At 41.2% G+C, this 24192-nt stretch overlaps 1 protein-coding gene across 35 annotated transcripts in view; it reads right to left on the bottom strand.

Moving 5' to 3' along the window:
* Window positions 1-23128, bottom strand: part of Neb (nebulin) — a 195210-nt gene extending 172082 nt beyond the window's left edge. For 33 of the 35 annotated variants that reach the window (XM_031370217.1, XM_031370252.1, XM_031370225.1 and 30 more), the window contains exons 1-12: window positions 23025-23128; window positions 22387-22468; window positions 21770-21834; window positions 18332-18373; window positions 16554-16754; window positions 14562-14669; window positions 14004-14108; window positions 12857-12961; window positions 12144-12248; window positions 7232-7336; window positions 1330-1434; window positions 671-778 (exon numbers count right to left, since the gene is read on the bottom strand). In XM_031370217.1, the coding sequence (XP_031226077.1) occupies window positions 671-778; window positions 1330-1434; window positions 7232-7336; window positions 12144-12248; window positions 12857-12961; window positions 14004-14108; window positions 14562-14669; window positions 16554-16754; window positions 18332-18373; window positions 21770-21805 (1020 nt within the window). In that variant the 5' untranslated portion in view covers window positions 21806-21834; window positions 22387-22468; window positions 23025-23128. Of the gene's footprint in view, window positions 1-670; window positions 779-1329; window positions 1435-7231; window positions 7337-12143; window positions 12249-12856; window positions 12962-14003; window positions 14109-14561; window positions 14670-16553; window positions 16755-18331; window positions 18374-21769; window positions 21843-22386; window positions 22469-23024 lie in introns of all 35 variants that reach the window. The other 2 variants (XM_031370219.1, XM_031370218.1) reach the window with 2 other exon arrangements.
* Between the last annotated feature and the right edge of the window lie 1064 nt (window positions 23129-24192).

The raw sequence follows: 24192 nt of genomic DNA on the forward strand, positions 1-24192 counted from the left end.
CCACCATGTGTACTCTTTGGTTGGTGGTTTACTCCCTGGGAGCTCTGAGGGTACTAGTTAGTTCATATCGGCGTTCTCTGAATCTTCCTGCTTTCTCCCCTCTGACAGAACCAATGCTCTGGGAAAGGCATTAGTCAAACAAGTTTACTTGGCTTTAACATTTATGCTTTTTATAAAAATCATACCACTTTAAAATGTCAAGGAATAACCCCTTTATCAAAGTCACTCTAAAGGGTATAGAAAGATATCCATGGGCTTCTGAACTTATTTGTGATCACCAACTTGTAAGAACATAAGAGCAGCGACAGTGATGGTGTGAAGCACATGGCTCTATATAAGGTTACCTTCATATGGTTATCTTCATATAAGGTTACCAGTTAACTTTTCTGGTGGAAGTACTGCTATACTGCTATCTAAGATAATTCCTTCCATGTTTTTGGCCAGCAAAAGCTCTTCCACTCCATGAAATGAAAGAAAATGGCAATTAGGTGATATTTGGGATCCTACTGCTATTGCAACACATTTTTTCCTTTTTACTGTTTTTTAGGCATTCTACTATGCACTGGTCTCAGCTTTGGTAATGTCCCTAAGAATCTACTCCACCATCTTTTCAGTATATGCAAGGGCAAGAATTATGAGTTCGCCCCACTAAGGACACGGAGATTAATACCTTGCTAGCGGCGACTCCAGCCTGTTTATTCATTTTATACTCAGGCGTTTCAGTCTGCATGAAGTAGATCTGGTCTTTCATGTTCTCAAAGTCTTCCTGATACTTTCTCTGTAAGATAGTAAAGATACTGGTGAACAGCTGTGGAGACAGATTTCCACGACAGTGTGTACTGGGCAGAGCCCCTCAAGTCTACATGTCCCCTCCCCCTTGGTTTAGGCCAGTCAGATTTCGGTCAGAGAATGCAGGGCATTGCCAGTGTGATTATCAGCTTAACAGAGGTCTGGACAATTAGAACAGGCTGAGAGAACAATTGGAAAGGCCCACTGGGAAAGAGGTCTGGAAAGCCAGAGCAGATGAATGAAAAAGAACTAGATTTCTGTTTTCCAGTGAAACTAAATCAATTGATGGTATAAATGTACAATTTTATTCAGTGGGCAAAGAATAAACTACAAAGAGCCTCTTTGACTCATGCTAACTGTACTTTGCAATTAGTAAGAGGGTCTCACCAGGTTGTTCCTATGAAAATTAAGGTAGAAACCATGTGATTTGGTCAAGGTAGTGTCTAGAATTCTAGAATTCCTTGAACTGTTTCAAGCAGCTGGAAGCTGTTAGAGAAAGAGCTACCCTCCCAGGACATCTGGCCCCAGCTCCTGGCTTACTGTGCTGAGATTGTCCGCATTCATTCTGGCTGTTGCAATTTCAAAGCAAGGTGTCTCACTCCATTTTCCTTTGACTTTCTTCTCATAGTCTTCTTTATATTTTTGCTGGAGGAGTAAAAAAGAAAAAAGAAATGAAAGAAAAACAAAATTCAAGAATCGACAAGTAGGAATCAAGTATAGTACACTATTAAATATCTTGACGAGGTTTATATTAGGTCCTCAATGAATATCTTCAAGTTATCTTGCACTCTAGTCTATCGACCCAGCAAGAAAGTTGACTTAAGGGGAACAAAGAGAGAGACAAGAAGACTATCTCTCCTTGCTGACTTTGGAGACTTAGGCTCTAACTCAAATTGTGCTGTGTAGAAGTTACCTCACCACTGACCTAAGATACATTGTTGTGAATTATCTTGGCCCATGTATTCTTGGAACAGAATTAACATATACAACCCCAGATCTGGGACCATGAGGCAAAGCTAGAGCAGGGTTAGAATGATTCTCCTTCTTGGTTCATCTAGCTATGCCAAAGACAGACTGTCAGGTGGCTATCATGCACCTATACCTCAACCACACCCTTTATGGAAATAGAAAGTCCTTTGCGTTATACAGTTAACTCAAGCTCTGATGTACAGAACCAGTGTAAAAAAAGGAAGAGCAGCTTTCTCCCCAATGCCCTATTTCCTGTTTTTGCAATGGTCAATATGCTAATTATCAGTGAACAGCTTTTATAGCTGTCCACTTTAGATTTCTAGATTTTTAGTGTCCATGACAAGAGACACTGTCATTATTAAAGTTTTGACTTAAATGCTTCAACACAACACTTCCACTTTTTCAATCCCAAGAGCTGCTGTATTTTACACAGAACATTGCTAGAAAGGTGAAGCAAGATCATATGCTAAAGTGTGTCTATGGCAGTAACAAATGTGTGGCACAATAATTATAAAGACAGCAACTATAACATAATGAAAATGGGGGAAATTGTATATTAGACAAGAGAGACACAGAGAAAGGAAGACAGACAGAAAGAGAAACTGAATTTGGATAAGATTCAGATCTGCCTTGTATAGCAATGAGGCAGAAACAGAGATCAAGCCATCCTGGGTTACATGGAGAGATCCTACCTCAACAGACAAAAACAGAACAACAAAATCTAAATTAGACTGCTAACTAATTCAGCCACCCTCCTATGGTGGTTGGAATGAAAACAGCCCCAATAGGCTCATAGGTGGTGACACTATTAGGAGGTGTGGCTTTACTGGAGTAGGCATGGCCTTGTTGGAGGAAGTATGTCACTACTGGTGGTCAGTTGTGAGGTTTCAGAAGCTCAAGGCAGGCTCAGTGTCTGTCTCTACCTACTGCCTGCCAATCCAGATGTAGAATTCTCAGCTACCTCTCCAGCGCCATGTCTACCTGCATGTTACCCAATTGCTTGCCGCCATGATGATAATAGACTAAATTCCTGAAGCTGTAAGCAGGCTCAATTAAATGTTTTTCTTGTTGAGAGTTGCCACGCTCACAGTGTCCCTTCAGAGCAATAGAAACCCTAACTAAGACACCTCCTCTGTTGAAGTAAATCCCTAATACAAAACAAAAGTGAATTAATTGATTTGGGGACTTGCCAAGGCTGCCTGTAGAAGCCCTTTTAATCTTTTGGGAAACAGGTTTCCTAAGAATCTGATAGATGAATAAAAGTACCCAGAAACACTCAAGCTTCCGAAGTTTGATTTGAGCATGGTGGCAGATATCCGTAAAAATAAAAAGAGCTTTGGAAGTTTGAGGCAAGGGAATAGTAAATTCAAAATTATCCTGGGTTCCATTGTAAGACTCTCTCTCAAAAAAACAAAAACAAAAAGAAAAACAAAAAACAAAAAACAAAACCAAACTAAATAAGGAAAACAATGAAAATATTCAAAGATAAAAAGCAAAGAACAAAAGACCACTTCAGAAGTTTTCTGATGCTCCCTCCATCTCAGAGTTCAATCTTGCAGCAGCTAAGTCTTTCTGAGGATCTGTGCCTCTGTGCAGGGGGTGGGGTGGGGTGGGGTGGGAGTGGGGGAGTGGGGAGGGAGGATGCCAGGAAGCTCAGGTTTTCAGGCAAAGGGATGAGGTATGATGCATCACATCAAGTTGAAAAGCAGCACATACTATTAGCTGGCTAGCCCTTGGCCTATTACAGAGAAACAGGTGCTGGGTGTGTAGCTTTGCTGAGGGGAACTGAGTAGGAGTGTAATTCTCAAAACAGAGATAGACTTGTGGCTTTTGAGGAAATAGTTAAACAAAATAAAGACCAGAGTACAAAACCAATATCTCAACCAAGGTTCCTCCTTTCTTTGTACCTTCCAGGAACAAAAGCTTGCCGTTTCTTTCTACAGCGGGTCTGGCTGGGGATTGATCACTGAGTCTATGCCCAAGTCCAGCTACGTCCGTAAGGGGTTCCACTGCATGCGAGAAGGGGCGGCTATAGCTTGCTAACTGCTGAGGCGGGTACCCTCCTCATTCCCATTCATGTGCAGGTTGGAAGGAGGTCAAAGGGACAGGCCTCTGACTAGTAGAGGAAAAGTCAGGCAGTGTCCATGTGGGAAGTCTCCCCAATAATCGGAAGCCCAACATCTAACTTTCTGTCTAATCCTGAAACTTTCTCCTTAATCTTCCCTCCCAATTTCTTGTATCTGAAGTTGATCAATGACAGCCTAGAAGAAAGATTGGATTGAACTTTCCCTGAAACATTTATTCATTTGTTCATTCATTCATTCATTCATTCATTCGTGTTTTTTTTCAAGACAGGGTTTCTCTGTATAGTCTTGGCTGTTCTGGAACTCATTCTGTAGACCAGGCTTGCCTCGAACTCAGAAATCCACCTGCCTCTGCCTCCCAAGTGCTGGGATTAAAGGCATGTGCACTGCTGCCCAGCTGAAACTTTTATTTAATAGAGGAAAGTATACCATGTCAGTTCCAAGCTCTGGATATCAACTTTGTAGGGGGAGGTAAGCACATGCCAGTAGGCACAGCGGTTGCTTCCTCAAACTGTAGACGCTTCTCACCATCAGTCAGCTAAGGGCACTGGGCTACAAATTAGGTTCCCTGGTGTCTTGCTTAAACTCATGGCTTCATTTTCCACTTTCCAGATAGGCACCAGTATGTTTTTTATATGGTTATCAAATGGAAAGAAAATGAAAGGAGTTAATCACATCTCTTCTCTTCTCTTCTAAGTAGTTAAGCACTGTCATGTCCATTCACAGAGAAGTTATCTTTCAGGGCATGTGGGGCATCCTCACTGGGTTTCTTTACTGACCATAGTTGGTCCAGAGTTACTTTCAAGATTCAACAAATGCCTTATGGTGCGATCCATAGGAGTCGCCCTAGTTCAATGCAACAGAATATTTCAGAAGATCAGGGCTCCATGTTATTTAACAATGTGCTGTTGCAAGACATACTTGTTACAAAAGCTTTCTAGATTCTACTGAAACTACTGGAGGGAGGCAAAGAGGCAGGCACAGAGACACTAAAGGCACTTCCCAATGCTTTAAGCAGAATCCACATTCAGCTGGCCCGGATGAACCTGTTCTCTTGCCTGGAATATCTGTTGTAAGAACGACTCTCCCGAGTTATTCACCTAAGTCACAGCCACAAAGCATACCCAAGACTGGGAAGAGTGCTAGCATAAAGCTCATGATTCCGGCAAAGACAAAGGGAAATGAATATACTCTGAAAAGGAGGATAACGAGAGCTGATGGAGAGAATGTAATGTCAATACATGTGTATTGCCAGCCTGTGATCATCACCAGCCACACAGGAAGCTGTAAGACAGACAACAGACATGGAGGGCACAGTTTGGCAAGGACATGTCAAGAGTTTAAGTGTCTAAAAGAGAGACAACAAAGGAGACATTTTTAATCTGTTTTGGAGGAAAAGATACTACAGTGATGCTGATGGGGAACCAAAAAGCCTGACAGTGGGGAAGACGAGAAAGAGCATCACAAAGAAGTCACCCTTGGAAGCCTGGGCCTCTGTGCTTGGATGCCCCGTTGCTGGATGGACTGGCTACCATGCACACTATTTCTCACTAGGTAGACTGGTATTTTTGATGTGCAACAGACTCTAAGGACTCGGAATCTGGGTAAGACTTGGATAAGTTATGTTTCTGTGGCCAAGCCCAGTGACCTTCATCTTCAGCCACTCAGCTCAGATTATTCTACAAGGTCAACGTTAGATGTGCAACTCTTTCAAAGTACCTAATACTATGTCATCCTCTCCAAACAGTGTGCAGTCCAAACAGACCTAAGACGAAGCTATTCCAGAAGCCATATCTCTTAAGACACAAAAGAACAGGCGGGAAGATAACTTTAATACATTTTACTTAATCCAACAGCTCTAAAATACTACCATTCTTGCACACAATCATAGTTAAAAATGATGAGCTATTTTACATTTGTTTTTGCTTCATGGTAAGTATTTAAGATTCAGTCGATGCTTCCCATGTAGAAGACTCTCAGTGTTAGGGAAACAGAGACATGTATGTGCCATCTTCCAATTCATATACTGAATTCTTAGCTCCTAATGAGATGGCACTTCATTTTGTCTTTCAATTTTCAGAGACTTTGAGAAGCCAAACCTGCTGTTTAAGACATGCTGCCTATGATTTTATTGTGGGAGTCCAAATTCCCTAATATTTTCAGGTTTTTTTTTTTCTAGTCATGTTTTAAGAGCTCAGTTGTCAGCTCCGTCTGAGGGCTGAAAAGTACAACTTGAATTTCATTGGCTGGCCCTAAATTGATGTGTAGAGTGGCTATGGGAAAGTTTGAAAGCGATACTTAAAAGTCACTTCCAAATGTCCACACTGCATGCTCAAATTAAATAAAAAAGAATTCTACTCGAACTGAGATAGTCTTTACACACAAATTAAAAATGGATTATTTTTAAATGGCCACTTGGAAGACAACTTCTCCCAAACAATGTTTCTGTTTTATCTTTTTCTCTGCTATGGACACACCTAGAACCCATCCCAATATGTGGTAGTCCTCCAGGTAACCTCTCCTCAGCCCTGGGGGAAAGGCTGCTAGTCCTCATTAATTTTACTATACATTTTACATTAAATACTCTTCAAAAGGAAACACTACAGGAGAGATACATCATTTCTATCTTTTCTTTTTTTCTCTTCTATCAAGAGCCCACCTCAAGCAAAAACAAAACAACAACAAAAAAAATGAGAACCCTGACGTTCTGTCAAAATTGAAGCAGAAGATGAAACTGAGTCTTGACTTTCAGAAGAAAAGAAAGATACATAAAAGCAGCTGGGTCTCAGAGAAAGTGGCCTGATGGGACCTCATCACAACAGGTCTTAGCTCGGCATATATACCAACTGAACACTTGTCTCTCTGCATTCCTTGCCACAGCTGCATCCTTGTGAGTTACTTTATTTGGCTAAATATAGGCAAAAGAAGCAGCTTGCTAGGGCTTCAAAGCTCTAAAGTGCTGGCCCCACCACTGGCCACTGAGCCCTGTCTGAGTGTCCATATCTGACTGAGGGTGTGGGGGTATAAGACTGCCGGGGTGTCTCCCCATCCCCCAAGTTAAACCGCAGCCTCCACAGAGGGCATAGTTAGTCACTGACCTGAGTATCTTTCTCGGAAAATGTCAAGTGGCAGCAAGCCAATAAGCTGCCTTATCAAGAGGTGACTGTGACATTTAAAAATCACTGAGTCATCAAGTTCATTAACCACTGAAGTCATTTATGCTATTAGCACATGTGCTGTTTTTGGTGTAAAGTTTTTTTTTTTTTTTTTTTTTTTTTTTTGTGGAGGCAGGGCATATGCAATCATATACCCTTAGTGTTTCTGTTTCTTCTCTAAGTTTACCATCAGTAGATTTCCAAGAGAGACAGGTCCCACTGCTCTACACTTACCTTGCTCACTTGGTTCGTTACTTTCTTGGCAAATTCTACATCAGGAGGGTCAGGCAGGGATGTGAACTGTGTTTGCTGCTCAGTGAGTCCTTTTTTGTAGGCAATCTGGCAAAAAGTAAAAGGCAAGATGAAAAAGAGCCCTCGCTTTCATATTGCATTCATTCGTTGACCCTCTTAACAACGCCAATGTTTTCTCTCTTAGGCTTTAGTTATTGTGCACTATCAAGCCATGACTGTCCTCTGGTTTACATGCCCTGCCTCTTGGAACTCCTGCTTATTTCTGTTTCTTTGAGTCTTCTCTCTTCTCAAGGATTCTTGGTCCTCGACCTGTTTCTTTGCATCTGTCTTCACAGCATCCTTGGCAATGGCAACTTTTCTTTTCACTAACATCCTCCACTTTCAATCTTGTCTTTTGTTCACACCCACTTACCCATGCCCACTTCTGGACAACTTAATTACATATCATCCTATTCTTTTACCCAGGATGCCGAGTGGTACAGAGGAGAATCACACACACTTACTGATGGGATGATGCTAACATTGTAAGTGAGATTAAGAAGGGCATATGAATAAGGGAGTAAGTCTTCAGGCCAAAGCACCTAACATGAACTCTATAGGTCATTACCCAGTTTTCTGTACTATGAACTGGGACTTGCCTGGGGCTCGTGTCTAACACTATGACTTTATGATGTCCAACTGCCACACTGTCTTCAGTGAAACTTGAACATCCCATGATGTCCAGACTCCTAGAAGCAGGTCTCGACTCCAACACTTCTGTAAATCCTCAGTCAACTCCGTGCTACTCCAGTTGTCTCTCTTGTGGAGTAAGGAGGGGCTTTACACCTACAATTTATTTCTGACCTTCTGCTCTGGCTCTAAGAAGCAGTCCTCAGGGGTCTCCTGAGCTTCTCTCCATTCCCTGACTTGCCATTTGTACATAGCTCCATCAGCTGTCCCTGCTGTGTCTCACAGCTTCTGCCTCTCCCTCCTTATTACCTCCTTCCTTTCATCCTATAAAAGCCTCTATTGTCTTTTTTTAAAAAAGAAGAAAAAGAAGGAGAAGAAGAAGAAAAGAAGAAGAAGAAGAAGAAGAAGAAGAAGAAGAAGAAGAAGAAGGAGGAGGAGGAGGAGGAGAAGGAGGAGAAGGAGGAGAAGGAGAAGAAGGAGAAAAAGGAGAAGAAGGAGAAGAAGGAGAAGAAGGAGAAGAAGAAGAAGGAGAAGAAGGAGAAGAAGGAGAAGAAGTCTGATATATATAAATCACAGACTCCCTTCATCTTTCTGCCTGCCTTCCTGAATCTTCTGACTAGTAGGAGTATTCAGTGACTGACTCTGGCAGAAACCAGGCTGGAATGTCATCTTCCCAACTCTTCTACCACACAATACCTTCCCTTCAACATGACAGCATTCTGATTTATATTAAAAAATAAATTGGCCCATTCTAAGACCACTACCATCTTATACTTAACCAGGTATAAATGTCTTCTAAAAATATCAACTTAGTACTTATAACATCACCTTTCATGACTATCATCAAGTTAACTGGGATATAAAAAACTTTTTCTAAAAAGAAAAAAAAAGCAGATAACATGTATATATTCCCCTGCTTAATTTAAGTTCATAAAAACTTTATTTTAGGTAAAGGGAAGGTGGAGTTCTCCATGATTGCTAAGTCCTTAGGGAGAAGGTAGCACTCAAACAGGAAAATGCTTATCAAGTGTGACAACCGGTCAAAAAGGTCCTAAGAAATCAGCTGACCAAGTCTCTATTTTTCAGAAACAATGCCCAGAGTTCTGTCTGGTTAGAATTCTGTGCTCCAGATCAGTTTAAAGACATTCTTAATCTTTACAAACTGGTCGGTCTCTATTTAGATAACAGGAAAACATGGTAGATAGTATTTAACAAGATGCAGAAATAAGGTAGGGAGAGAGAGAGAACAAAGAGTGACTAATAGAAGGCCTTGGGTTGAAGGCTACATGCCCACACATGAATATGTTCTGTAGACAAACAGCTCATCCTGGTCTCTGAGCTAGGGACTGTAAAGCTCATGTTGCTAACAATAGTATTAATAGCCATACTAGTAATGTGATACTTGGTGCATATTTGGTCAGCAATAAAAATAAAAGCTGTCTCCTAACTGCAGAGTCAGAGTGGAGATTTTTTAGTTCATTATTGTAAGTTCCTTCTTGTGTTCATCTTTATGATATCTCAAAGGCACAGCCAACTTTAAGTGGTATGGAGACATTCCTTCGTCATTGTTTTATGGGAAAAGGGAGGTGTGTAGAGAGTGTCTTCCTGGACCACTCTCCCTGTGCCTACATGACATGGCATTTCCAGACTCCCCTTTAACTTCTCCGCTCCCTTGTCTTGCGCTGGCTCCTTTCTAGGTGCCCTGCAGTTGAGTGTCCTCCAGGACTCTGTCCTTGACTATTACTTGTCTGCTTCCCTCATACATTTCTTGTCTTCAGCTATCACATTTTATTCTGATGACTTTTAAGCATTAAGTTCTTATTTGGATCTCACATCAAGGAGGATTTCACAGCCTCAATATCTTCTTTATCTACAGAATGCCTCAATCCAAACACTTTCTCTATCATTTTACATCTGTTTCTTTCTCCATAATACATATGTTTAAGCACATGCATTATGTGGTAATAAACTTTCTTATGGCTCCGTTCTCTCCTTTGTCTCCAATATCTGCTGTCATTAACACTTAATATTTGTTATCTTATGATTTCTTCCTTTCCCTTCGCTCCATCTACACTGTCAATGAGTTCTATGAATACTCACTTCTGAGTTTTTCCTCAGTCTATTGACTATCAAGAGTTTCCTCAGACTCTCCTTTCGTTGGCCTGTTGTCCTCTTTTGCACACATGTTGACTTGCTGCCCAGACTTGTACATCAGTCTGATTCTTAAGGTCCTTCTCTAGCAATTTAATAATAATCTCATGTCCTCTGAGATTCCTTGTCCAGCAACAGGCTAGCTCTCGACACTGTGACTAATGAGGCACCCACTTTCCTTGTTCTCCAGAGCCCCAGATTCATGTTGCCCTTTCACTTTGATCAGGTGGTTCTTGCACCTGAAATGTCTTTCTTCAGCATCACCCAGATTTCTATCATTTCTTCTGTGTGACCTTTTCTCATAGCAATGATCCGACATTTCTGGTCTTTTTATTTTTATTTGACATATAATACTTTTATCCTGCCAGCATGATATTTTAAAGGAAAAGGATGAACTTTCATATCCTACTATAAATTCATATGTAATAAACGTTCAATAAATAGCTATTTATTACTTGATAAGGACCTGCACTATGAACAAGGCTTGTCTTGGACTTAAGAGCATTTATCTCATGTCCTCTGAGATTCCTTGTCCAGCGACAGGCTAGCTCTCAACACTCACAAGAAAACAGAACATCAAACAGCTTCCTTCTGAACAGGCAGAAGGTAATCCACTTCTAACCACTGTTACTGTTATTTATGCCATGGTAGGAAATACCTGCAGTGGGCACAGGAAGCCAGAGGCTCATCCATGGAGAAGACATTCTGCCTGTAACTCTCGGTCAGGAACCCTGGCGTAAATGTTTCAGAGGTTTCTCCACTCATTCCTGCTGGATGTTGTGAGCACCCAAGTTGATGATCTGCTGCCTACCTGCTCTTTACTATTTGTTCCTTCAGCTTTTTGCTACACAATCCATTCACTCGTTTGAAATAAAAACTACAGATATCATTGTAAGTTATTCATCAGCCAGAATATGATGTTATCACAAAATTGCGAATTTGTAAGATACAAAACCAAAATGTTTATCCTAAAATCAGTACACCCAGTAACAGTGTGTAACAGTGTGTTAGGTGACTTCAAAGTCCCATTTTGATTTCTTACTTAACCTGCCCTATGGATGTACAAATTTATATGGGTTAAAATGTAATCAAAAGTTGGATCAAAAAATCCATTAAAATTTGCAGGTGATAGCAAAGAAAGGCAGCAAACATTAGACCTCAAAGTTAAAGACATCGTAAAACAGTGATGTTGATTCATCTGGGACCTTAGCTTCTACTGGAAGTAAATCTCATATAAGTCTCAAGTGCTTTGTTAAGTCTACATTAAATTCTCCTGGATGACAATTGAATACCAGGTAACAGGCTATTTCATAATATAGTTCTCTGCCAAAGCCTGGATCTTTTGTAAATCTAGAAGGCTTCCAGTAAATCCAAGAAGGAAGGGAAAAAAAATCAAAACAAGGGTATGGGACTCTGCTATGGTTGGTTCCAATGCTGGAGATTTTAAGGTCTTTTAAAGTTCCTCTAATATACTATTTTCAAGACATAAAAATCATGGAAAGTGTCCTGCTGAATTTTTTACTAACTCTGAAACTAGCCCCATACATAAGACATTTCTAGGCTCTCTCAGTGGGATAAACTGCAAGCAGGTTTCAAGAGTCCCTGTAGAAGAGAGAAACATCCCATTCAGGGGATGGTGGATGGTGGGATAGAGAAAAATACTCCGAAGTGACTGTGTTCCCTTAGTAAATTTTTAAAGGGAAGGATGTGACTCCAATGGCTGTCTTTTTTTTTTTTTAAATGCCACTCCTCAATCACCACAAAACAACTTTTGCTGAGCCAAGGGAGAAAATGATATATGGTTTGGTGGGATGAACGTTAGTCTTGGGGTTTAAGTCCAGACTCTGCCACTCCTGGTATGAGCTTGGGTTCCTCACATAAAGGAAGAAGGGATTGGATTAAATTTTGTCTAATAGAAAGTATAAATTATAGCTGAGATAAATACACATAATACATTTTGCCTTTAGATGTAGTCCTCTATAATAATGACTTTGGATCTTTCTTAAGGACCTAAAGACACGGCCCAGGCTTTCCAGGCCCCACATTCAGATGGTACCCAGTGTATCTCACTTACATCACTAAGTGCTTTCTGAGCCTGGGCGACCCTCCTCAGCTCCGGACTGTCATTATAGGGATAAAACAACCCTTTGTCTGCTTCCCAGTCTTCAGTGTACAGTTTCTAGATCAGAGAAAACAAGCAAGACATGAAACACATCATTTGAACTCCATGGATGACATGAGGCACCAAGGGCAAGGTGAGAGCCAAGGTCAGGGAGAGTCACCCTTCCATCCAGTTCACATTATTTATTTTTGTTAGTAGCTTGTCCTACTTCTGAAAAATCATATTTCTAAACATTGTCTATTATCTATGACTGACTTTACCTGCCTCCTGCCTAAGGAACAGGGATGTCTTTCCCCCAGTTTCTACCATAAAACAAATGTCTAATTAGAGTGATAGCCAAGGATTTCCAAAGAATAGCTGACAATTTAAAAACAAACCAAAAACAAACCACTGCTTGGTCAATTTCCTAGTCAGTCCCCTAGTGTGTCTTAATTCTCTCCATGTTATGCTCCCACCCACAGGTTGTTCAGGTTCTCCAGGGACTTTCAGCCACTCTGCCCAAGGGTGCTCCACAATGGGGTCTGAGGGTCCTCCTGGTCAAGTTGTAGCCCCACCCTGAGGCTACTTGCAAAAACACGGAGAAGCTATGCTCCAAGTTGTCAAACATTCAGCAGCTATGGCTCGAGGTGTGCAATGGGACATTAGACAGAGCTAGCTGTCCTCACCTTACTGAACATGGCTGTGTTCTTGATGGCTTGGACAAGTTCAGGGGCATCAGGGGGAAGCAGGTACTTATCCTTGGTGTCTTCCCAGTTCTGCTTGTATAAAACCTAGAGAGAAAACAGACGGACTGTGGCTGGACAGACAGAACAGTGAAGTTGGCTTCACACAACCAGGAAAGTCTTGGCCATGCAAACATGCTAGTATTCCTTCTCAGCATTAGTAAGCTTTGGCTAAATACCACCATCACCTTATGATTTCGACTTTCAATTTCTTTCAAAGATTGCGATCAGCTAATTAATTCAGTTTTCTTTTGACTTACATGATATTCTAGGACTCTTTAGTTAGCTGCCCACATTTGAATTTGGACATTTCTCATAAAACTTTTGAGACAAAACAAACAAGATGGCTGGGCAGTGGTGGCGCACGCCTTTAACCCTAGCACTTGGGAGGCAGAGGCAAGTGAATTTCTGAGTTCAAGGCCAGCCTGGTTTACAAAGTAAGTTCCAGTGCAGCCAGGGATACACGGAGAAACCTTATCTCAGAAAAAACAAACAAATAAACAAACAAACAAAAACAAAAAACAAACAAACAAGATGGCCTGCTCTGTTTTTTGAAGGGAAATGGAGGAGTGGATCTGGGGTGGGGGATGGGAAGAGTGGAGGGAGAGGAGGAGACTGTAGTCAGGATGTAATGTATGAGAGAATAATTTTTAAAATTAATTAATTAATGAAAAAGGAATACTCAAAAGGAATAAAGAAAAAAAAAAGAAAGAAAATTTCTGATTTTCAATGCCAACATCTGATAACTTACAAATCTATTTCAAAGTTTAAACAGCAAATAAAATCTTGGCTTTTATCTTGCAATAAATAAATAAACAACAAACAAATAAACAAGACATGAGGACTGTACTTTTTGCAGCACCCTCCCCCCTCCCCCATTGGAGTAGCAAATGTCTCTTCAGGCAAGTCAAGAAATCTTTCGTCCACCCTCGGCCATCTACAGGCTACTTCAGTCCTCTGGAGCCAGCTGTTACATGTAAACATTCAGCTCACACTACCTGTGATCAGGGTTGTGGCTGTCCATTCACACAGAAATGGGTGCCATGCATGCTGTTGAATATCCCAGGGCCACCCATCAACATGACCTTACCTTGCTGACTTGCTGCGACACTTTCTTAGCATGTTCAATGTCTTTTGCTTTTTCATCCACATGACAGATAGTTTTAGCAACATCTCCATCCATTCGATACTTAACCTGCAGAAACAGCACATGCCTGAAGTTCACAACAAGCATGGACACATATCTAAGGTTCTTATAAGGCAAAGACTATATGTCTGCATCACAAGGCAAAGATCCTGAATTTTAGCTAGGAAGATCCACAGAGAACCTGCATCTACTACTTGTCTGCTTTGCTGGCTGAACTTCCAGCCGGAGGCTTCTCAGCCTCACTGTACTCCATGTGGAAGACCACCATCACTCAAAATATAGTTGGAAGATAGTCTCTTCTTTGATTGCTAAGCCAAGTTTTCCAAAGTCTCTCTGGATTCATTCGGAGCAGACATGATTCATGGCTAATGCCATATCTAGATGTCTGAACTAGCTCAGAGTGATTTGTCTCCTTATTCCCCCTCCACTTAGAGCCCCAGAATTCCAGAGCCAGGCATATTTACACAATGCTCCCTTCTTCACTTGAGGAATGAAGCCCACCTCACTGAGTTGATCCTGGACTTTCTTAATTCTGCGAAGTTCTGGAGTATCGCTTGTGATGGCGTATGGCTGTCCTTTTGCTTTCTCATAGTTCTCTTTGTATTTATTCTGAAAAGAATACTAGATATTAGCTTGGAATGTGACCAGACAGCCGCACAAAGTTCAGGCAACACACACACGTCCTCATCTAATTTTTTTTCTTTGAACCCTTTAAGGAATAACAATTATCAGTTGTGACAGCTTTCATCCCGTCCCATACCCTCTCAGCAAAAACTAAAATAGATTTGTAAATTGTTCCTCCTAAACAGGGTAGGATCCTGGAGAGTTGTTACAGACAATTGTCTTGGATATGCCTTAAAATAATTCTCTTGATTTTTTTTGTTTTTTTGTTTTTTTGGTTGCACACATATACAAAAGCCTGAATATAAATTATTCTAGAAAAAAAAACTTAGGCTTGAAAAGATTTAATTGCTAATACAATGCAGAAATACTCACTTTAGAGGCTGCAGCTGAACTGCAGTGGTTACAAAGCCGTGGTGCCAGCTGAATTAATAGGAAGTCTGAATTACGGAATATTTTATAATGATATACAAAGTTATTATTTCTGCTAGCTATTCAGTGGATCCTTGCCTTTGTAATAATAAGTACCGTTTATAACTATCAAGACCCTCAAAGAATATTCTTGAATAGTCAACAATTTAAATTACACTGCCAATTTAGACATCAACCACTGGCACTCTGTGGGGGGTTGCTAGCACTCCAGTCAGAATATCAGAAATTCCGGGTTCCTAATGTCCAAATTAATGAGACTATATGGCAATAAATTAATGAGATAATTTTGTCTTTATTGAATTGCAAAGAGAAGGAAGCAAGAAGCCTTGTTTAGAATCCTTCACGGTAGATCACTCAAGGAGCCAAATTAGAAATTTACTTCATAATCTCCAGGAATGAATACAACCAAAATCGAGTCTTTAGAGGCCAATCATACACGGAAGCTTTAGGTATTGGTTTTGGTCCCACATACTGTGATGTCCCCCTGAACTACAGCACACCTCTTCAAGCTCCCTGGAGTCTTAGCCTGACATGGAAATCGACAAATCAGATCTACTGAAACAGGTGTGGCTCCTCTGGCAGAAACTATGTGTTACAGGACTGTCTTGGGACCGTAAGAAGCAGAGAACATTGACTCTTCAATCATCCTGAGTTGGGGGGCCATGTGAAGACACCTGGCAGCTTTGAAGACTCCTTTTATACCAGACTGAGCCTCAGACCAGTTAAACAAGAATGCCCTGAGCTAGTAGTTTTAAATCTTGTAGGCAAACCGGCTGTGTAGCTGTGCAGAAAACCCATGGTTCTGGGCTACCCTTAAGTGCTCTCTGCTCCTCACTTTAAAATGAGTTCAGTCTCATGTGGATTTTCTGAATCACAAGTTCTTCTTGTCAGCATTTTGTAATTGTTCATGCCATTGGCTACTCTATGAGGCTCTTGCACTCAAACAGTTTAACTGTGCAACTCAGCTTCTATGAACAGAATTCCAGTAAATAAGTAAAGGCATAAAATATTCATGTTTGTGTTGTCATTGCTCTGGATTGGCTATGCAACAAGTGTGTTATAGTTGGACTCCCGTGTTATCTTGTGGTAACAATAAGGGTTCCTCATGATGTTGCAGTGGCTTGGATGAGCTCAAAACTCCAGAGTCACACATAAAAGACACATTTCTACAAAACTGATGAGTGACTTCTCAGTCATACAACCAGCATAGGAAGTGGCGCTTAAGACTTACTGGGCTGGGGCTGGAGAGATGGCTCAGTGGTTAAGAGCACTAACTGCTCTTCCGAAGGTCCTGAGTTCAAATCCCAGCAACCACATGGTGGCTCACAACCATCCGTAATGAGATCTGATGCTCTCTTCTCAGGTGTCTGAAGACAGCTACAGTGTACTTACATATAATAAATAAATAAATAAATCTTTAAAGAAAAAAAAAAGACTTACTGGGCTGAAAAGATCCTGCATTTTCTGACTGTGTTCAATGTAGGGGGTCATGAACTTGGACGAGTCCACCTTCTTTCGGATGACCTTCTTCCGCTCCACCGGCTTTGCTGGTTGTGGCTGTACCAGTGCTGGTGTGGAAGTTTCTGATTGGCCATAGTCAGATGTCCTTGTCGTTGTGGTTTCATAGACTTCTGTAATTGTCTGAAAATAAAACATGTGGTTGTGAAGTAAAAACTCATACAGTGATCTTAGTGTCAAATATTCTAATTTCAGTCACTCTAACATCCCTGGTGTTCCTTTTCCATATACAAAACAAGCCAAGGCAGGAAGGTGCATATTATACTCATGCATCCATATGAAGACACGGAACACCCAGCAACCTGGATATTGACTGTGACATCGTCTGTAACCTGTATCTTCAGAGATACTCATCAAGTACCTTAAGGGAGTATAAAAAAAAAATCAGAGTCTTAATCATGTCTTCTTAAGTGAGGGCTGAGGCTGTAGCTCATTGGTAGTACCCTTGCTTTGCATGTACAAGGTCCTATGTTCCACCTCCAGCACCACCAAAATAAAACCAAACAGTAAGAATCTTTTCAGGTGGATTAGAGCAAGAAAAAGCAAAGGAGACCTGGAAATGAAAGGCTATTAAAAATAAAGCTTAAATTCTTGATATTAACTTTTAAGTGAATAAAAAAGACCAGTTAGTTGCTATTCCTATAGGCATTTAGTTATTTTGTATATCATGGGAAAAAAAACTTAAAAAAAAAAATGAAGCACATCAGTATTGTATTAGTCTCTTGACTTAGTTCATTAATATGAGCTAGACAGCCATTTATACTGGGGACCAGAACAATGGTGATGGTCTTAGCTATGCAGTAGCTGGGAAATCATTGTTTCTTATAGCAGGCTATGATGGAAAAGCTAAGATTCAAAGTTTAAATATAGCTCGAGGTTAGAAGTAAGGTACGCAGGGCAAGAGGGTAAGTAGTAGAGGCTTCAGCAAACTGTGTAAGGTCACGTCCTTCAAGGCAAAGATCTCCAGTCCAAAGCAGAATTCTAGCATCAGCATGAAGAAGAGACATCTGCTAAGGCGACTGTAAATCTGACAAGTCCCACTGTTAATTGGCTACACACTGCCTATCATTACTAGAGCATGACTAGTCCTGAGAAACCAAGCAAACCATGAAGGTTAGTTTTGATCCAGTCACGAGGTCTTGGCGCAAGCGTCACGGTTTGCTTCTTTTATTAGTATGTGACATGCTTGAAGAGAAACAACTCCATGCAGAAAGTAAAGTACGAGGCTGGAGGATTTCCAGCTTGGAATTGTTACCAACAGAGGAAAAAAAAAATAAAATAAACTTTTCTTGGAATTCTCAGGAGCACCACCCCTGGTGGCAGAGACTTTACCCTACAGGTTACAACTTTGTGTAATGAAACTGCTAGACTGCGCCAAGCACAAGTCCTAGGCAGCCCTCAAGTGACGGTCTAGAAGAGAAGGCAGCCACTGTCATGGCCTTCATTTGAACGTATCCACACACAAAAAAACCATGCAACATGAACAGTAGGGAACCCTTTCTTGCCATCTGAGCTAAGCAGAGCATAAAAACGTGAATTAGCCCCTCAAATGTGGAGTATGGTCTTTTAATACCAACTGCTGGGCACAGGAGAGTGAGCTCCCTAAAGAGACTCTGGTTCTCCATCTTTCTGTCTCTGAGGGAAGAAAGAGGCTCTTCTCTAATGAGAATCAGTTCACGCATGTGTGGGCCAAGTCTTACCTCTCCTGGCACCTCCTCGTAAACTGTCTCCTCGGTGTAGTACTGTAAACAGAGCACAGGGGTGTCTATGAGACAAGTACAGCAGACAGCACGCAGCCCTCCCCTGCCTCGGAGGTTGCTTCCCTGGCTGAGTTGATGTAGAATATCTGCAGGGAGGAAGGAGCTGATGCCCTGTTCATATTCTGGGACCCATTTTTCACTTAGGAAGCTAGAGGAAAGCTAAAATGTACACATCAGATCTAACAAGAAGTTGCAAACTGTCCAGTGAGGTGCCTCTTGGTCACTGGAAGCTATTTTACTGGGGGCAAGAGACATTTGCCCCTTAGAATTCCATCCCAGTTTGCTTCCTGTTGCCATGAGAAAACACTACGACTTAGGACAGAAAGGATTTATACGGCTTACACATCCATGACAGTCCCATCCGGGGAAGTCAGGACAGGAACTCAATCAGGAGCAGAGGCAGGAACCCTGGAGGAATGTTGCTTATGAGTTTGCTCTCACTGATGCCCCCAGACTCTTCCCTCTTCCCAGGTGGACAAAGACTATTTTACGGTCAAAAACTAACCAGCACAGTATCTGAGAGAATCTGCTCGCAAGAGCTCTCAGGGTGTTGGATGTGCAAAGGGAAACTATGACAGGACTCATTGCTACAGATTATAAAGCAAAACACAAACCTACTGTGAGCAAATCTTTACTAATATTCTGTCATTCCCACCTCCCCTGGATTACTAGGAGTTTCTTCTGGAGTGATGGCTGCCTCTTTACAATACAGTGCAGCCTACATCCCAGTTGCTCAGCCGCCTGCCTCTGCTGAAGCCCCAGGGGGTTTCAGTAGCTTAACTGGGGTAGAACATCTGTGGGAAAAGGCGGGAGTTGCTGAGGTTCAGTTGATGAAGGTCATAGGAAGAAAGGGAAGGAAAAGATACCTCAAGGGATTTAGGAAAGTGAGGCTGCAGTTTGCTACTGGGCCTGCAGCCTGCATCTGAAACCCACTCCAGTTTCGTTCTCTGACATCACAAGGAATAAATAGACACAGAGAAGAACTGGCTGACATTTTGTCTTTGGTGCCTAAGGAGAGTGGAATCCTGCCCCAGCCTCATCCAATGCTGCTGGGCAAACAGCAGGCATGGCTCCTGTGGGTCAATGCAGTCAACAGAGGGATAAAAAAGGAAGCACTTGGCTCATTTTCTCAATTAAAAAAAAAACATGGAATTGTATGCTGATTTTCTTTTATTTCTGACACTGGAGTGTTGAGGGCAGGGGTACATTGAAGCAAAATTCTCCTCAGTGACCTGCTTCCTTCTGCCCTTGGTTCAGTAAGCTCTCCTTGCCCCGGGCCAGCTGAGCTATTCACCATGGTCACAACTATATAAAGCTCACTTAATGTTCCTTATGCATGTGCTTATTTTCCATTTAAAATTTAATTTTTGTGTGTATACGTCTTTATATATAGTGAGTAATAGGTGCCATGTGCTCTCAGGACAGAGGAGAGCTCTTTACCTCTGTGACTTCAGCACAAGAAAAAGGCCATTTAGACACTTTGAGAAATATTGTTTAGCACTGAGGGCAAATGGAGCTATTCTGTTGGTCACACAAAGCCTGAGTAGCCTGTGAAAAGTATTAAACTACAATGAATGATTCCCATCGATTTTATATTTTCTTAACATCCCAGTAAAAGCAGCTTTTGTGAGCAATGTGGTTTTACCTTTTCTGGGATCTCACAATGGGGTCTTAGAAGTAAGCTCATGAAAACACAACATCGTCCAAGTGCTTGGCATTAATCTGAATGCCAAATCTCATGTTTTTAGAGTTATTCTGCTAATCAGGCAGTCCATTATTGCTCCTTTCTCCTTCTACATTTTAGTCTATATAGATAGTGCCAGCAAAATTTTATTTCAGGTATCCAAGATCCCTAAGAGCTATGGATTTGAGACTGGTTAGTGTTTTTGAGCCAATTCTCTTGGATCTGCCACTACCCAATGCTTGTGATCTTTTCTGAGACCAAAGAGACTGGAGTGCAACACTCCCCCACAGGCAATCTATTAGTTAGTATGTGCTAGTCAGACCACAGCAGTAATGAGAACAAGATGGCAAGGACGGAATGTCTAAAATAGCCCCTTCCGCTGTCGTGACGAGTTGGCTCAGTCAAGGCTAACACAATGCCCAGAATTACACAAACACTTCAAGGCTAAGGGGTAGTCTGACGGGATGCTTGAATGTGTGCCTTTGATTATCATAACAGGGAAGAAATTAATCATAATTATTACTTAATTTATAGTGTGTTTATTTAATAGGGATAGTTCTGGCTTCTTGGAACTTACATTAATATGCTCATTAGTGATGGTACAACCATCAACATATGAGTCAGAGAGTTGCATACTACCTCTCTCAGATACAGTTCAGTTTTTATACACTTCAGCAATAAAGTGTAGTTTATAGAACAAAAAATGTTCGTTGTCTAAATAAAGATTGATTAGCAAGTATAAATTTTGGCACCTTTATCCAGAGTTTTGTTTAGGACAGCTCTTCGAGTTAATTTCAATCATTTCAAAAAAAAATACAGATTTTCATCTGTTTAGATCATTGTTAATTGAAACTTTCTAGGCACTTTCAATTTCATAGCAGTGTATTCACACAGATTAGCCACCAGCCTTTGAGTTTCTGTTCTAGAAGATAAAGTTAAAGGCAAGAGCTGCTAAGGGAAAGGAACACCAAGATTACAACAATATGATACTAACAGGAAGTACACATTAATTTTGCACAACTGCCAGGAGGCCACCAATGATTTGTGGGGACATTTCCAAGATAGGCGCTGTAGTCTTAGTTCTCAGTCAAGACTCAAAAGTTCACCTTATTTACTTACTTAAGTATGATGGAGTTGGTGGGAACGTGGTTCTAGCTGTCTCTGTGACCTTCATGGGCTCACATGTGTATCTGTGAAATTGTGGATGCAAGCACACACACACACACACACACACACACACACGCACATGCACACGCACACGCACACACAGGCACACACATAGGGCTCACAGATGGCTCCTCCTGTGTGTAACACCTCCCTAGTTGAAGCAGATTCCTTCTCTCTTGGTGCCTATGCTGAGAAGCTTGCCTAGGGCCCTTTGATCACTGGGGCTGGGAGGTGGGAAAGCAATCCTTTTAAAAGATAAAGTAAAACCTATCGGCACCCACACCTTGGCTTTTCTTTGTTGTTTTGTTTGTGGGCGAGGGTTTTTTGAGCATTTAAGAAAAAGTAAAACTGGGAAGTAGCCATATTCCCTTTTACTTCTAGGTCTCATAGCTACTGTGAAACTGAACATGAAACATGCCTCCTTTGTACTTTAATGGTGACTCTTTGGATTCAAATGACTGATTCACCCCCTGGCTCCAGCTGTCACTATATAAAGTGTTTTGCTGCCGGAGGGGCTTTCTTCTTACCTCTATCACCTCCTCATACTCTTCCTCATCCGCCATTTTTCCAGAGTAGTAGTGGCACCTACAGACTTTCCATATGTCATACAAATGAAAATATATTAGTATTTTCTTATACCATAAAAGAAATTTAAAACCAACCCACTCTAAACTAATATATATGTATATACATATATGTGTATGTATGTGTGTATATATACTATATATGTGTATATATATGCATATATATGTATAATATTATATATAGTGGGTTAAGGGACATGTAAAACAATTTACAAATCAAAGCTTCCATTTTCTCTCCTAATATCTTTGGTATACCCTGAGCACTGCTACCAATCCAAGATTTACTCAATTTAAATTTTAAAAGAAAATAAAGCAGTTTGGACTCAAGAGATGGGATTTAAATGACCAAACATTTAGATAGAAAATATTTTCAAGCAAAATGTTTAGCGAAAAAAAAATTGAGTGTGGCTTTTAGTAGTTGGAATTTTGCCTCATAACCCCCAAATTCTAGGCAGGCAAACTTAGTTTTCTGCCTTGGTCTAGAATGCTATATGAAGTACATCTAATATTAAAATATGTAGAATAAATCTTTCCGTAAATTTTGAAATAAAAGTAGAAACCTCAAGGCAACGGGGTTATTTTCTTCCGGAAAACCATTGGCTTCCACGGATATTTTTTCCTTTCTGTAGCCCTTTTTCAAGCCTGAAACATAAGAAAGAAAAAAAATTAAAGCATTGCTTGAAGCACACATAAGCTTGCAGTCTTTGCCCCAGATTTCTAATTTGGGAACTGGGAAAAGGCTGAAGGCCCTTCGGCCTGACGCCAGAGAATGGCCACCCCATACAAGCTGTATGAAGTCTGAGAGCAGCTGTCCCTCTCCCAGAGATGCTTGACTGTAAACCAATACCCTGAGTGGCTGGTTTTGTTAAGCTAGCGAAACTGCTGGTCTTTCTGAGGCAAAGGAAGCTCTGTATGGTGGGATAAATATAGGAACACTGACCATCGAGCTTTCTTCATAGGAGTATAGTTAAGACAAAAATTAAAAAGAAAATTGGTATTAGACAGCCAATGTGGTCAAGCAATAGCGGGAGAGGGCAGGACCTCCTACACACTGTGTCAGAGATGACTAATAGGGTCTTCCTAACCACATCTCACCAGTTTCCCCAGTTAGAGACTCAAAACTTTGGAAAATAATTCAAGGGAAATCATGGAACATTCTCTCAGGAGAACACTCCAGAAGAAGACAAATGGTCCTTACCTTCGAGCTATGCGAATAACCCTGGCCAGCAGCAAATCCTCTCCCCGCTCTCCCCTCCTGAGACGCCCAGGCAAAAGCCACCGGGGTGCAGGCGCTCCCAACTTATCATGTGGGAGGAACAACCAATCAGATCTCGAGTTGCTCAAATTTCAGAAGCTAAATATACTGGGTGATCTTCTGCAAACCACCTGTTCATCAATTCCACTAAAGGATAAAGGGTAACAAATTGCTAGCTTAGAACTATTCAAATGCATGGGATTTTGCCTAACTGCCAACCCCTGAGAGTCAAGTTCAGGCTTAATTGATCATTTTCTGAAGCCTTGCTCGGTACCCCACTTGTGCAGAATGATTTGGAGGAAGTAAGCAGGACTTAGAAACTTGGGCTCTTCTGTTGCACCCCGTCTGATCTTCACAGAGGTCCACAACAGGAATGCTAACTTATGAGGGGCAGGCATGTGTGAGACCGGTGTGATTGTGTGACAAACTGAGGAACACAATCCAGAAATCATCAAGCTGTCAGAAACAATTTTTTTTAATGTGATGTAATTATAGGTGACACTATTTAGTTGTAACATTGGGTGAGATATCCACAAGTGTAATCAGAGAGTATGGCCTCATTGGCTTTCTGGATCTAAGGCAAGGATACGGCCAGTTGGGTCCAACTTCTTCCCCCCTCCCCCCGCAACCCCCAGTTGCCCAGCTGCTAGGGATACAAAGCCTCACCTCTCCATGGTAACTGATTTGCTGATTTTCTATTAACTCCCATCTCCTAGAAGCAAAGCATGAATGCTGGCACAAAGGCTCTATTTATGAATGGCAAATACAGATCAGCTAGAAATTGGGAAATTACTACAGGAGGAGAAAATGATGTCCTACTGGAAAATTCACGGTGTAAGACAATTATTTTGTACAGAACCATGTAACAGCTGGGTCATGGTAGGCTAAGCCTTCCATCCCAACACTTGGGAAGGGGATCAAGGCTGGCTTAGACTACATGAGACCCTGTCTCAAAAACAAACAACAAAATCAGAAATCAGAAATAGATTAAAATAACAACAGCAACAAAACCATCCAACAACTTTCTTAAAGCTTGCCTGAGACCCTCATTCTTCCTGTCTTTGATCTTAGTGTGCTCTTTAAGGCTATAATCTGATTCTGTCTGTCCTCA

Source organism: Mastomys coucha, unplaced genomic scaffold (assembly GCF_008632895.1).
Source record: "Mastomys coucha isolate ucsf_1 unplaced genomic scaffold, UCSF_Mcou_1 pScaffold15, whole genome shotgun sequence".
Classification (NCBI taxonomy): domain Eukaryota; kingdom Metazoa; phylum Chordata; class Mammalia; order Rodentia; family Muridae; genus Mastomys; species Mastomys coucha.